General features: G+C 38.8%; 1 protein-coding gene across 1 annotated transcript in view; it reads left to right on the top strand.

Moving 5' to 3' along the window:
* The window catches only part of LOC107282977 (phosphatase and actin regulator 1-like), a gene marked incomplete at its 3' end in the record, with an annotated part of 193,223 nt that overhangs the window by 150,521 nt on the left and 26,933 nt on the right, over positions 1-15,769 (top strand). The window contains exon 3 of the mRNA XM_015810819.1: positions 4,300-4,464. Coding sequence (XP_015666305.1) covers positions 4,300-4,464 — 165 coding nt within the window. The remainder of the gene's footprint in view (positions 1-4,299; positions 4,465-15,769) is intronic.

The raw sequence follows: 15,769 nt of genomic DNA, 5'->3' as shown, positions 1-15,769 counted from the left end.
TAAAAGTTTCTATGGGGCATTAAGAAAAGAGTTTTCCAGCTCCATCCAGGCAGCTCATTGATTGCTCATCTGTAAAATGCAAGGATCCAGGAGCACCATGACTTGAAATAAAATTTGTTTAAACCATACATTCTGAACAATTATATTTCGTCACTGTGCGACAGGATCCCTCCCTTTTACAATGGAATAATTTGGGTTCTCCGGTGAAGTAATCAGTGCTCAGTCATTGCAGGGTGCAAATATGGCTGACTGCCTTCGCAGTGTTTATTGCCTTATATACAGGTATTCCAAATAGCATAAAGTAACATGGCATCAGCATTGTCCGCCAGTTGCCAGCCCTTTCTTAGATTGTCACTGCACACAGTCGCTCGTGGCCTGGTCAGTGGTGGGATACAAATATGTGAACAACTGGTTCTCTGTGTAGATGCCACTTCCAGAAGTCCATTCTGGGCCTGGGCAACAAAAAAATTAGCTACTGGTTCTGCCGAAGTGGTGCGAACCGGTTGAATCCCACCACTGTGGCCTGGTCATCTCACCCTTGGACTATTGCGATGCAATGTAGTCTACATGGAGCTATACTTGAGGAGTATTTAGAACTACAGCTGGCAAAAAATGCAGCAGTACGAACAGTCTTAGGGGCCCCCTAGGGTGACCCATGTTACACCATTATTGTGCGAACAGCACTGGTTGTTGGTTTGCTTATCCAGTTCAAGGGTTTGGTTATCACCTTTAAAGCCCTTTATGGCCTGGGTACAGGTTATCTGAGGAGCTGCCTCACCCCAATTGGATTGGCCTGCCCCACTCGTTTTGGCAGAAAGAGATACGCTCTGCATCCCATCAGCCAAGGAATTGCAGCTGGCAGGGTCCAGGAGAAGAGGCTTTTCTGTCATGGATCCCACTCCTTGCAATGTGGCCCCATCACCATCTTCTTGGCCTTCCCAAAAAGCCTGAAAACGTGGCTCTGCCAACTGACTTGGCAATGGAGGGGGCGCTTTTGGGAGGTGGCTAGTAGATAAGCAGAAGTTTTTACCAATTATGTCCATTTTAATTATAACTCTTTCCAATAACTGATCTTTCTATAGATTGTGGGGATAAAAAAATATATATGAAAGTTTCACATTGGGAAATATTATAAATGTGCAATTATTCAAAAGAAAATCCCTCTTTCTCAGCAGTACCTACTCTTTCCAGCTATATGCTTGGCGCTCGTTTCAGCCTTGTGACGTGAACGGTTTCCCAAACAACATGGTCTCACATTTCTGAATCAGATTTTATATTCAAAATACTGGCAGGACACCCCTTTTATGCTGTTCCCATTAAGCCCCTAGTGCAGGAGTAGGCAACCTTGGCTCTTTTATGACTCGTGGACTTCAACGTCCAGAATTCCTGAGCCAGCCCCTAGTGTGAATTGTTCAGAATGGTGATTTTCTTTTTTTCTTTTTTGGTAACAGATTCTCACTATTAGAGTTTGCTCTTTCTTTGGCAGTAGCTACACAATTAATGTAGCCACCTTAAAACTGAGTGGGAGAAGAAAAACGCTGAGCCACTGAAAGAGAAAGCATACGGGCTGCCATAATTGCTATCCGCTGGGTAACTGAGTACAAGCAAGGTGGGGTTATGGACATGACCTACTTTGATGGGTTTTATTATAGAACTAGGTGAATGGGAATCCATCACAGCATCATTCTGAGCTGGTTTAGAACAGCTTTATTTAATTCTCAGTTTCTTGCTCAGCCAAATCGTCGTAACTGGTTCACTTCTATTCAGCATAAACAATGAATATCATGAAGGTGGGGCGGGGCTTATGTAAAAGGGCCTTTTTTTAAAAAAAGCCTTTATTTTAAGTATATGGGTTGGTTCCAGATTTAGCCCCACTGAAATCTGTTACTTATGATTCATATAAGTGCAAAGTGTTCTTCAACACTTCAAGAAAGCTAAACAAAATGTGGAGTAAAAATAAGACGGAACAAGAGAAGAGATCATTACTGCTTTCCGATTCTCCTAACCCTTGCAAGTCAACTATTCAAACTATATGGGCCATATTTTGCTGCCATTCCTACTGCAGAGGCTTCATCTTGAGGCTTTAAGTGTCACCATTGATTCAGAACAATTTGGAATAGAATAGAATAGAATAGAATAGAATAGAATAGAATAGAATGGAATGGAATGGAGTGGAGTGGAGTGGAGTGGAGTGGAGTGGAGTGGAGTGGAGTAGAGTGGAGTAGAGTAGAGTAGAGTAGAGTAGAGTAGAGTAGAGTAGAGTAGAGTAGAGTAGAGTAGAGTAGAGTAGAGTAGAGTAGAGTAGAGTAGAGTAGAGCTGGAAGGGACCTTGGAGATCTTCTGGTCCAGCCCCCTGCTCTTTTCAGACATTATTAGATTTTTATAAGGTTGTCTAACTGCTGCTGCTAATAGTTGGGGAAAACTTGGCATATATAAATTGATACTTGACAAAGTAGTGATACCTTCATTCACTCAGGAGTTCCCTTCAAAAAGCTTTACCTGTGATTTTCAGACTAGTGTTATCCCAAAGTGTAAGCTTATGAAATGAGTAAGGATCAACATGTTTCTCAATATTTTCCAACCTTCCTTTTGTGTTGTAAATACAGTTGAGCATTCACTAAAAAAGGCATGAAACCCCTGCCATATCAGAGGAGTCAAATAAAAACAAAAGTGAATTTTCAACTTGATTTTCTAAATTTCATAAAAAAGTAGAAGTTAAATATACAATATCCCCCCCCCCAAATGAAGCTGCAAATGAATGAAATTAAAACCATTTTCTTTGTAGGGGGCTGTTCTTCCCATAGAAACCTCATAAATTATTTATCAGTCTGCTTAAAACTCCTGAAAGATATTGACATGGGAATCCCTTAAAGTACACAATGTCTATCTTGAAGAAAATTCATTTCTACAATTATTTATCTTTCCCCATGCACTCCTGAGGAGTTTTAGCCATCTGTTTACATCGGTGCCAATCTGAGACAGGCAATTTGGTGTCAATATTAGCACTTTTGAATTCCCTTTACACATTTCTTCAGTTGCCCTAGTCTGTATTATGTTTTAAGAAAAATCCCCCAATTTATTATTCTTTAGCTTATTTAGCTTTCTGGCACAATAGCTTATTTGCTGTCTGTTTTTATTACTACCATGTATTTTTCTGTATTTTGTTTTATGTATTTTAATTGCATGTTTCATTGACTTTCTATTTACTGTTCTCATGTAATAATTTGTGTTAATGATTTTGATATTAGATTATTCTGTGTGACTTTTATTTGGTTTTCATCATTAATATTTTACTATCATTTCTAATTTTAATTACTGGGGTTTGTCAGTAATTGATACTAAGTATTCGTGATTTACATGTTACATAAATAAATGTTCTCATCTACAAATACAGCAGTATTTTCTTTGAGTATTTATTGCAAGATATTTATTCAAACATCAAGTAACTCATCCTTTTTTTTTCAAATAACTACAGACCACTTTAAAATCATTGAAGGAATATATTCTAGTTGATCTGAATGACAGTAAATCTTGCTAAAAAGATTCATAATGGTGAAACAAACTTAGCTTCAGCCACCTCTATATCCATAATGTGCTTTGATTGCCTCATATTTCTGAATAAAAATAGAAATATCAATCAATCATATTCAAGACTTGTCAATTTTTTAGGGAAGGCAGATTGCTCAGGATGGTGGATTAAAGGAGGTATAGTCTATAATGTATGTACCAAAGTCACTGTCAAATATTGAGCATTGACATTTAATTAAGAATTTGAGCAATAACATGCAGAAGCTGTAGAATCTTTATAGTCTTCAACATCCTTAAATGAAATGGAGGAAGGGGAATATCATTTATAGAGCCATACAAACTGCATCTTCAACACTTCCTTAAAAAAGCTGGATTCCAAGACTCGCGCAGTATCAGCATAATCTTTGGATAATGCATGTTATAAGAGTGGCAGGCAATTTCTTGAGCTCTAGTTCAGCTCTAGGTTGTGTCATCCAGTACTACTGATCTCTTTTAATCCTCCCATGTATTTTTAAAGATAAATAGGAAACAAACTGCTACCAAATCTTCTTAAACATCCTTTCATAATACAGAAGGGAAAGTTCTCTCTGACGTCTCTGGGATCCTCTTCCCGAATTATTGGTGACCATTTGTTGCAAAGTGCTGCAAATTAATTTGTACTTCGGTAGCACTTTCCAAATGTGGCTTCAACATGGATAAACATTGCGCATCTGTTTTACTAAACTGCCCTTCCTCTCTTTTCTTCTTTTCTTTTCTTTTTTGAAAACCCAGCTGAGGAAGTGGAGAGACTGGCTGCAATGCGTTCGGACTCATTGGTTCCAGGGACACACACCCCTCCCATAAGGAGGAGAAGTAAGTTTGCCAATCTAGGAAGACTTTTCAAGCCATGGAAATGGAGGAAGAAGAAGAGTGAAAAGTTCAAGCACACATCAGCAGGTAAGTTGCAAACCTCTTTTCAGCACCGAATTGGATTAATATTTGTTTTGATCAATATTTGTTTTCCCTCCCCCCCAAAAAGTGAAATAGAATTGCTACGCTATAATTGTCTCAACAGCTATAAATTGTTTCGGTGATTGGTAGTTCTATAGTAATTTATAGAATAGCAGTAGAAGTGCTTAGGTGGAAACAGAAAAAACAACAACAACCAGATGTCCCTTAACCCTTTTCCCTCTATTGCTTTGCCTCCAGGTTAAATGGCTTGTTAGTCCATGATGTGGGTGGGCAACTATGGCAATTTTACAACATGTGGACTTCAACTCCCAGAATTCAATGCTGGCTCAAGAATTCTTAGAATTGAAGCCAACAAGCAGTGGTGGGATTTAAATATGTGAACAACCGGATGCCACTTCCAGAAGTCCATTCTGGGCCTGGGCAACAAAAAATTAGCTGCCGGTTCTGCCGAAGTGGTGCGAACCAGCTGAATCCCACCACTGTTCACAAGACATAAGTTGCTATAGTTGCGTAACACTGGTCTATGGCCTGAACAGGTGCATTTCTTTTATGGAGTGGAAATGCATCACGATATATTCCACTTTTTACACAGAAAGAGGTGAACACAGTGTGGTATTAGAATCCATCTTTCTCCATGACATGTCTTTACTCACCAACAAGTCTCAGTCTGTATAGTTGCTTTGTTGGGATACATTTTCTCGATCTCCCTTCTTTATTGTTGCTTCCTGTAATATATAAGATTTATCTTGACCAGATTTTCAAAACTGTAATACATCCAATATGTCTCTTAGTCTTTGCTTTTAAGGAACCAGATACCATTCTTTGCTTCCAGAAATCAACCCTTTTTTAGTTTTCTCTTTAAATTGCTCAACATATTTGCATGAGAGATAGGAAACTCATTCAGGAAGCTAAAGAGAATATCGAGGTAATTAATTTATGAGTTCCAATTAAAATGTCTTAAATGTAGAGTAAGAGCCCTCCTGGATCTGACAAAATGTTTGTTTATTCAAGCATCCTATTTCCCTTAGTGGCCAAAGAGAAGGCTTTGAGGAACTTTTCTTGCTCTTATCGTCCCAGCAACTAATCTTCATCATTCTGTTGCCTAAAACTAGGGTGCAAGATTTCAAGTACAGCAGAATTTTTGGGCCGGATGAAGAGGCAGGGAAAAAAGGAAAGACTGGTGGGAAATGTGGCTTTGAAGATTTTGTACCAGTTTGTAACTGGAACGGTTCTATCGGGATAATTAGATAAATGTAATGACCCAAGGCCAAAGTTAGGGAGCAGCTGAATGTGAATGGTGATGAACTTGTATAGGAAAACCAAGTGGCACAGTGGTTAGAATGCAAAATTGCAGGCAAACTCTGCCCACAGCCTGGAGTTCGATCCTAACAAGGCTCAAGGTTGACTCAGTCTTGCATCCTTCTGAGGTACGTAAAATGAGCAATCAGATTGTTGGGGGCAATATGCTGACATTATAAATTGTCCAGAAAGTGCTATAAAGCACTATCGGGCAGTATATAAGTCTAAATGCTATTGCTATTGTTATAAGTGGCTGTCAAAAAAAAGCGAGACTACAGGTAGTCCATGATTTACAATAGTGCATTTAATGACCATTCAAAGTTACAACGGCACTGAAAAAAGGGACTTATGGCCGTTTTTCACACTCATGACTGTTGCAGCATTCCCATGCTAATGGGATCAAAATTGAGATGATTGGCAAGTGACTCATATTTATGACGGTTGCAGTGTCCCGGGGTCACGTGATCCACCTTTTGCAAACTTCTGATAAGTAAAGTCAATGGGGAAGCCAGATTCACTTAACAACTGTGTTACTAACCTCAACAACTGCAGCGATTCACTTAACAACTGGCAAGAAAGGTCATAAAGCGGGCAAAATTCACTTAACAACCATCTCACTTAACCACAGAAATTTTGGTTATAACTGAAAAACTGCCCTAAGTCCCTTTTTTCAGCGCCCTTGTAACTTTGAATGGTCACTAAATGAACCGTTGTAAGTCGAGGACTTGGAGCAAAGTAGTCATGTATATGTAATCGTATTCTAGTGGCTGCTAAAAATCTTTTTTTGAACAAGCCTCCTTATTTTTCTTTCAAGTTTTTGCTAACAACAAAGCAATACTGTACCCTTAAATCAATGAGAGAAAGAGAGAGAGAGAGAGAGAGAGAGAGAGAGAGAGAGAGAGAGAGAGAGAGAGAGAGAGAGAGAGAGAGAGAGAGAGAGAGAGAGAGAGAGAGAGAGCTTATTCAGACACTTAATCACTTCAAGCACAGTATTTGAACAATCAAAACCCTCAAGGGGGAGATTTCTTTTTTTCAGATCCTTTAATTATGTAAGCACCCCAATTCTACTTATGTGTTGAACTTTCTGCTATCCTACTCAGGGCAACAAAGCCTGCGTCCTGTGGGAATGAAGACAAGAGAGCAGGTGGTGTGGACAGTTTTGTAGAACACTGAAAACACTTGGCCGTGTTCTCGTCTGGTGAAAATATATCCGTAGTGTTATTTCCTGCAACACATCCTAGGATTTGATGGGTTGCTTTTTAATTATGAAGGTAGCACTATAATTTCTCCCCAGGGTCATTGAGAATATTGTTAACCTGATGATCAACAGAAGAGGGAAACATTGCCAGTGGCTTTTCTCTGTAAAATAGGGGTCTTAGGGATTGTCCAGTACCTTCTACTTCTTCATTCATATTCTCAATGGGATTTCCTTCCCCCCCTCCCCGGTTTGGAGGAGGCGTATGAAATAATAATTAGCGGAAGGCACTTGCCTAATCAAGTCTGTCACCTCAACTTCTTACCGCTCATAGTACTTAAATTCAACAGAAAAGTCCAAAGTATGTCTAGCAATTATAGGTAGTTCTCAACTTACAACCACAGTTTCTGTTGCTAAGGAAGACAGTTGTTAAGGGAGTCACGTCCAATTTCATGGTCTTTTTTGCCACAGTCAAGTCAATCCCTGTATCGGTGAATCATGTGGCCTTTAAACAAATGTAGCTTCCCCCGTTGGTTTTCCTTGTTGGAAGCAGGCTGGGGAGATCCAAGTGGTGGTCACATGACCTCAGGACACTGCAGCTATCGTAGATACATGCCAGTTGCCATGTGTCTGAATTTTGATCACATAACATGGCAATAGTTGTAGCTACATGCACCATTCGTAAGTCACTTTTTTCAATGCTGTTGTAACTTTGAATGGTCACTAAACAAATGTTTGTAAGTTGAAGACCTGTTGCGATATTTTATCCTTGTATTACAGATTCAAAGCTAAGGTTTGTATGGAATGTGATCTAATGAGCTGAATGAGTTGAAGAACCACCGCAGTTGGGTTGATGCCTAACGTTAAACATAAACCATAGCTTAAAATCCCATTCTCTGGGTTCACACTAATTAGCATAATATGTGTACACTACTCAGCACTACAGTGTTGGGGTTCCTGACCTGGGACAGGAATATTGTCAGAATGTTAGAATAGAAAAAAAGCGGATAGTAACTATGAACTCCACTTTCTGAATACAAAGGCTGACTGGTGTTGATGAATATATTTTTCCAATGCACAAATATAAACCTTCTGACCAAAAGAAATAATATGTAAATGTTATTTGGTGGATTTCTACTATGATAAAAGTAGTTCTCCACTAATCCTAAATTGGCATTAGTTGCTGCAATTGTTTATTTTTTTTATGAGACTTTGATAATATGGGCATCCAATGAAAGGAGATGTTTACTAAGTTTCTCTACAGCTGAATCTTTTTCAACCTCTTAAAAACTTGCTTAACTGCAAATTTATAACCATTAAGAAGCAAACTTTGACTTGCTGGATTTGAAAAGGCTTTTTAAGAATGTACTCATGCTCATGCTTTTGCTTTAATGACACATTTGTGGGGCGGGGGGGGGGAATCCTTCTATGTATCCAGACTTACAGGAAAGAAATGTTTAATGAGGCCATTTGGATTTTATGCTAATTACACTTCCAGCTGCTATAAAGATTATCTACAACGGCTTCAAACTGCAATTTCGTAGTGCCATTCTAAAATGGTATTTTCCTCTACCAAAGAAGCAGAAAAACAGTGTGAAGTTCATCTGGAAGGAGGGACTTTATATAAACAGGATATAAAGCTGTAATAGGCGAAATAAAAATGATTCTCTCTGTTTTCTCTATCATAATTGGTGGAATGCGTCACATTTCAAAGGATCTGTCATCAAAAGTAGCGATAATGGTGTTCCTGGAACTGCAGATGCAATTTAAAAAAAAAATGTTTCTCCTGAATAAGATAAAAATGTGTGTCAGTTGCAGCTGTCACACTGAAAATATTTGCAGCCATCTAAACAAACTCAGTGCCAGATATCTACTAATGCAATCAGCCACATAATAAAGTGACTGAGATTTATTTATTTTTTTCAGAATTTGGAACTGAAATTTGAAATCCTTGTCTAACACTATGCTATATAAGTCTACTCAGAAATAGGTTTTGCTGCTGATGGCTGGCTGGGGAATTCTGGGAGTTGAAGTCCATGCCTCTTAGAATTGCTAAGGTTGACAAACACTGATCTACACATTGGTGCACACTATTAACTGCCTTATTTATGCAGTGAAGAGAGTTGAAACTAAAACCCATCACGTTCTTGGAGAAGTTTCACTTTTTGTAATAAAATGTTAAATGTTACACAATGTTTTTTAACTTGTATCATGAGAATGTTCTGAAAAGAACCTATTTTTTCTATGATGTATACCTGGGCCTTCCTACGTGAAAGACTCCTCTATTTAATCAAGAAAATCATCCAGATCCATTTTTCTAGTGAAGGTGTTCAATGTTTTATAATAATAATAATAATAATAATAATAATAATAATAATAATAATAATAATAATAATAATAATAATAATAATAAAAGTTGTAAGGGACCTTGGAGGTCATCGAGTCCAACCCCCTGCTCAGGCAGGAACCCTACACCAACCATTTTGTACATGCTGAGTGTCTCCTTGAATGTACACTCTACCAAAAAAGGCCTAGCTAGTATCAAATCTCTGATAAGTGTAATAGCACTGTGTTTTTTGTTCTCATGGGTCATAGTCTACTTGGTTCAGACCCATAATTTAAAATATGTTAAATATTACCAATGAACTCTCCCTCTGTCTTCACTGAAACTAAGCCTGAATCCAATAATCACTTCACATCTCTGCCATAAAAGGATTAGACCTCACAGCACAGTATGGCAGCAGGTGGTAGGAAATGAGAAACAAAAGGAACTTTGAGCCTTGAGACATTCTTCCCATAGGAATATAACCCAATGTGGAGATCTGTATTTTTCAGAGCTCCACGTTATTACAGAACTTACTAGTAATGTTTGGCCAGCTATTTTCCTTCAGCGAAGCCTAACTCACAAAACCAACAATCAAGAAGCAAACAATATTCCAAGCAAGCTAACAATAAAAAGCCCAACCAAGGAACCTTCCAGACCATTCCCATCTACATTGACAAAGCAAACCACCAGAATATTATAGAATGAGAGCAATCCCATCTCCCTGCTGGCACTGATGATGTTATTTAATTTGGTAATGAAATGTCTGCAAGAAAACAACCAAGCTCAGAGAGCGTCAAGGACCCTCACAAACTTTTTCTATGGAGATAAAATGAGGGGAAATCTTTAATTAAACTTAAATTCTGAGCCTCACGGTCACAGAAATGAAAAATAGAGAGCCACTCCATGTATTAATGTGTTTTCCTTCTAATTCTCATCTGGGATTGGTGGAAGAATTCCAGTTCCATTATAGTTTAAATAAGCGTTCAATAACTTTTTCATTATAACTCTAGAACAGGTTGAACTCTGCCCTAAATATTAACATTACAATAATAGGAAGTGATTGCTAATAAACAGTGGGAGGAATATCAAATTACTTTGTGAGGTAAGGTTAACATAACAATATCTATACGCTGCAGACATGAAAATCAGTGACTGAGTCATTCGGTGCTAATTTATTTATTTATTTATTTATTTAATTTAATTGAATTGAATTTCTAATAATTTTTTTTTTGCTTAGACTTTAACAAAGGAGCATCAGTTGTTGCTTTAGCTGGTGAAGAGATGAGAGTATATAACTGTAGTGCAGCACTGCTGATAATGTACAGATTGCATTATTTTGTCCCATAGTTGCTGCCCTTTTGCTAAATTCTTCAGTGAAATGATTAGGAAATCTAATTAGTCAGCAGTACTTAAACCCCATATATAGTCTTTGTTGCTATTAATGGTCAGCAGTATTTAAGACCCCATATATAGTCTTTGTTGCTAATAATAGGCAAGTGCTGAGAAACAAACAGCAAATATTCATAATATCATATATATGTATATGAAAAGGGCTTAAAAACAAGAATTTCAGCCATCTTGTTAGCATTTAACAGTGTTTTAAATTAATTTACATGGAAGCCATTCATATGGCGGCATAAGATCAATAGGTTGATTTTTTTTCTCAAAATACATAGAGAGGGAGATTGGATTAAAGGCTTCCTTCCACTATGCCTATTTGTTAAAAATCTCCATTACAAAGCAGTTGTTGGGCAAGAGCAAAATGGACAGAGGCGTTTATTTTACAAAGAGTAAATTTTTAATTCAGATATGCCAGGGCACTAACGCGTAACGGGTGTTTGATTTAAAGAAAAATTGTTGGCGATATTCTTCAGCAAAATATTGTTAATAATTGTCTCATCAAAACCACCCAAATACCTTTAACAGAGACATAAGGCCATTCCAGGAACAACTGCAACAATTTATAACAGTTCCTAAATGAAGTCGGTGATATCTACTTCTATAGGTTAGGTAGAAAGCATCTTAAACAACATTTTCGTGTAAGGTTCAAATATATTGGCTTTAAAAAGACCAACTTCAAAACAAAAGTTGTTTACCTGGTTGAAAAGGATTTCTGCCTTCTGAGGAAAATTTTCTTTCAGAGTTAGAATGTGTACCTTTTATGGAAGATTAATATATAACTTACACTAAACAGGTACCGAATCTAGAGAAATCATCTCTGTTTCAAAGGCTGCTGAAACCCTATAAAAATGACAGCTATCCTATACTAATCAGATGTCAGCAACAAATACGTTCACCAGGGTCTACTAATATAGGACAATATAGGACACCTAAATCCCAAAGCCATTCTTGACTTGCCTCTTTTCTTTCTGCAAAATCTCATTGCAAGGTGAGTTGTAACTCATCCATCTCTATTTATCAGGGCAATCACTAAGATGATTAGGGGACTGGAGGCTAAAGCATATAAGGAAAGGCTGCTGGAATTAGGTATGTCTAGTTTAATGAAGAGAGGGACGAGGGAGACATGATAGCAGTATTCCAATATCTCAGGGGCTGCCACAAAGAAGAGGGAGTCAAGCTATTTTCCAAGGCGCCTGATCCGTCCTGTTCTTCGTTGCCCACCTTTGATTAGTTCCTCTCTTCGTTGGATCTTGATTCCTCTTTGAAGGACTGTCAATCTTGTTAATTGGTCACCTTGTTGGACGGAGGTCTTCGCCACTCACGAGGTTGTGACCTTCAAAAATTCTTCTCTGACCTGTCGGTAAACAGACTTTACCATATCCCAAAGGACGGACTCCAGGGGGTTGGACTAGATGACCTCCAAGGCCCCTTCCAACTTTATTATTATTATTATTATTATTATTATTATTATTATTATTATTATTATTATTATTATTATTATTATTATTATTATTATTATTATTATTATTATTATTATATGGAGACCCAGCCCCTGATATATCTCTGTTTTTATACGGTCCCTATGGTTTTTTTTCCCTATTGAGAATAAAATGTTATTTGTTGCAAGCGTTGTCATTATTCAGCACTCATCTCCTTCCTGCTGGTGTTAAAATTTCTGTGGCACTGCAGTAGGATGACCTTATTGGAACTTTCTTAAAAGGAGATGCTTAAGGAGAAAAAAAAAAAGGGGGGGGGGGGTTTGCTTGAATCCAATTGCACTGTGCACAGCACAAGTTTAATTAGATAATTCATGCTCTCTCATCCCTGCAAGCCTTCTGTCTCTCCAGTCCTAAATTTAAAATAACTGGGACTAGAAGTAGCATTTGCCATTATGGAATAATCCTCCCCTGTGCCTAAAGCACAGCATCCAAATAACGAGTGCAGGACTCACATGAGACCCTAAACTATAAACAAAAATAACTGAAGCCCCACCTGCTTTTAATATGTATTGCATGTAAAAAGAGGCAGAGCCATGGTGGCGCAGTGATTAGAATGCAGTATTGCAGATTAATTCTGGTGACTACCAACTGCCGGCAGTTCGGCAGTTCAAGTCTCACTAGCACTCAGCCTTCCATCCTTCCGAGGTCGGTAAAACGAGGACCCATATTGTTGGGGGCAATATGCTGACTCCGTAAACTGCTTAGAGAGGGCTGTACAGCACTGCGAAGTGCTGTTGCTTTGGTCACAAAGTTATAACTGGCATCTTGATTTTGGGGACTCCCCCTCCCTCCCCTCCCAGGGCCCCTGATTTTTGTTACAGAAGATGCCACAGACAGGCCTCCTGCACAAAGAAGAATCGTTAGAGCATCTCTTGAAGGCCGATGTGCAATTGTGGCTGGATTTGCATGCCTGGTATTTGTGCTGCATTGAGCTGACAGTGGCTGCATCGGGGACTGAAAGGAAGAGGCAAGAATAGGAGGCTGCAAACTATCACGACTTCTCTCAATAAACCCATGAGCATAGGTAGAATGTCAACGCTGCAAATACTGTATATTCTTGCTTTGACAATATGCAGAACTGTCTGGTATTTTTATAGTTAAACCAGGCAACAGGGGAAAAGGGAGGAGAATAAGGATAGCCCGGGAAAAAGAAACCGGAAGTAAATCACATCTTCCAAGTTGATTGGAAGATGTGAACCATGACCCCAAAATAAGGGTGGGAAAATGCTTAGAATGTATATGCGTAACGGAAGAGAAGCCAGACCTAAGCATTTCCACCATGCTGTACTGACGTCTCTGTAACCTTAATAAATGCTTTTAGGAAAAAATATGCCTGAAAGTCCTTTTAAGTGTTTCGTTAATCAGACACATGATATAGAAGATGCCCAGGATTGGGCCAAAATGCTTAGCCTTCACCTAAATACCCTTAACAGAGATATAAGGCCATTCCATGAACATTTGTAACCACTGAAAACAGTTCCATGCAGGGAAAGTAATGTATTCCTTCTCCCAGCCCAATCCTGAGGTTTTTAGTGACTGGGAGAAGAAGAGTTTTCTTCCTATATCTTTTCGTTAGATCATCTGCTACAACATAGCAAAATCCTGGAGCCTTTTATACTTTTGAAAATCCAACAGCGATTTCAGGACTGGAAAAAAAGGATATATCCAGGAAAAACTGGATGTGCCATACAGTGGTATGTTTTTCTTACCCTGGACTTCATGGTTTGATTACTGTCACTTCTTCTGACCCTTGTCTCTTTTTTACTGCTGTCCCTGTAGAGATCTCAGGCACCCTATTGGCAAACCATCAATTAGACCGCTGAGCAGCAGCAGCAGCATCCTTTCCCATTCAGCTGTACCGCCAACTGAGTCAATGGGATGAGTTCAGGGCAAGGGCAAAACAGGGAGAAGGTGAGGTCCCTGATGGTGTTTTGTCCTGGCTGCTGTACCACCCAAACTTTGAACTTAAAATGTTGAATAGAGAGATCAAACAACTGTGTCAAAACTAATACCTGGAAAGAAAAAAATAATAAGGCCAGGAAGAGTGCTGTAACACCATTAACAGTGAGAAGCAAAGTTTCAAAATACATGATTTGTTTAGGTGTAATCTGATTAAGTAAATATCTATTGCTGGGTCTTGAACAGAGTTTGTCTATTTCCCCTTCCTACAGCTAGAATGGTGTCATCAGGGTTCTGGATCTGTGAAATGGAGTATAGGAACAGTCCAGTTTTAGATAGATACCTTTGTTAAGAGAATATCTATGAGATTCTCAGTCATCGAGGTCATGGTTGTCCCAAGGGTGCTGGGCCTGTGTTCAACAGTGAAGGGACACAGTGTAGAAAACATCCTGCAGAAAGCACAGCTCACAACACAGTCCTTTCAGCTGTTGCAAGAAGGCTCCTCACCCATTTGCACTACTCAGATGACCCTGAGGATACAAATAAACCTCCAAGTGGTCTCAATGACTCTCTAAAAGAATGCAAATGACCAGCTGTCTGCAAGGAATATAAATACTTCCATTCCCTATCATTAAGTCAGAGCTGAAAAAGCTTCTAGGATGAGAAGCAAAATGTCTTCAAAGAAAAAGAAGAAAGTCCAGTTGCCTCTTGAAAAAGTACCTTTGGGACAATCATGACCTGGATGACTGAGAATCTCCATAGACATTTAACTATGCATTTTAGGATGAAACACCCTTCGAATAGTGTGGGAGTATGAATGAATTTCCAGAAAAATTGCAGACTACAGGAACCATTTGTGCTTCAGTTTGAGATGCAGACAACACAGACTCATCGTCAACAGCCTGCGCTCCACATCCATTTGCACTACTCAGATGACCATGAGGCACAGAGAAACCTCCAAGTGGCCTCAAGGATTCTCTAAAAGAATGCAAATGACCAGCTGTCTGCAAGGAAATGTCAAAACTCTGACTGATGATCCCAACAAAGCAAGCACACCTGAGACATTGTAATCTCTAATGCCAGACTTTATTAGGAAATGCATACTGGCAGTGATGAACTCCAAGTCAGCTCTGATTAAATTGGCACGAAAGCAGTATATTCAAAGCATAGCAACTTCCTTTCCCCCCTGACAATGCAGGTCACATTACCCAATTAAGTTCTAGACAATTATTATGAGAAAGAACCTTCTTTTTCCAAAAACAATCTCTGCAGCTGCAGATACAACACACATTCCATTCCCCCCCCCCCGTCTCTGTTGGCAAGTCAAGGAAAGAAAGAAAGAATCTGAAACAGCATGAAGTTTTTTCTGAACTTGACAGGAATATAAATCCTTCCATTCCCCACCATCCAGTCAGAGTTGAAGAAGCTTCTTGGATGAGAAGCGAAATATCTTCAAAGAAAAACAAGAATGTCCAGTTGCCTCTTGAAAAGGCACCTTTGGGATGAGCTAGGAGAGTACCTTTTCCATGGGAACTGGGTCATCCTGATCGTAGACAGGCTTCTACAAGGGCAATTTGGAAATAAACCTCCGGTTGGTTATCAATGACAGACACTCGCAGATATAGAACTTTTATTATACACATTAGAAAACTACATTACATTACCTTTTTA

This window comes from Protobothrops mucrosquamatus, unplaced genomic scaffold (genome assembly GCF_001527695.2).
Source record: "Protobothrops mucrosquamatus isolate PMUCROS unplaced genomic scaffold, P.Mucros_1.0 scaffold23, whole genome shotgun sequence".
NCBI classification, from domain to species: Eukaryota; Metazoa; Chordata; class Lepidosauria; order Squamata; family Viperidae; genus Protobothrops; species Protobothrops mucrosquamatus.
Note: the sequence above shows the minus strand (reverse complement) of the source record. Positions and strands in the feature narration are given on the sequence as shown.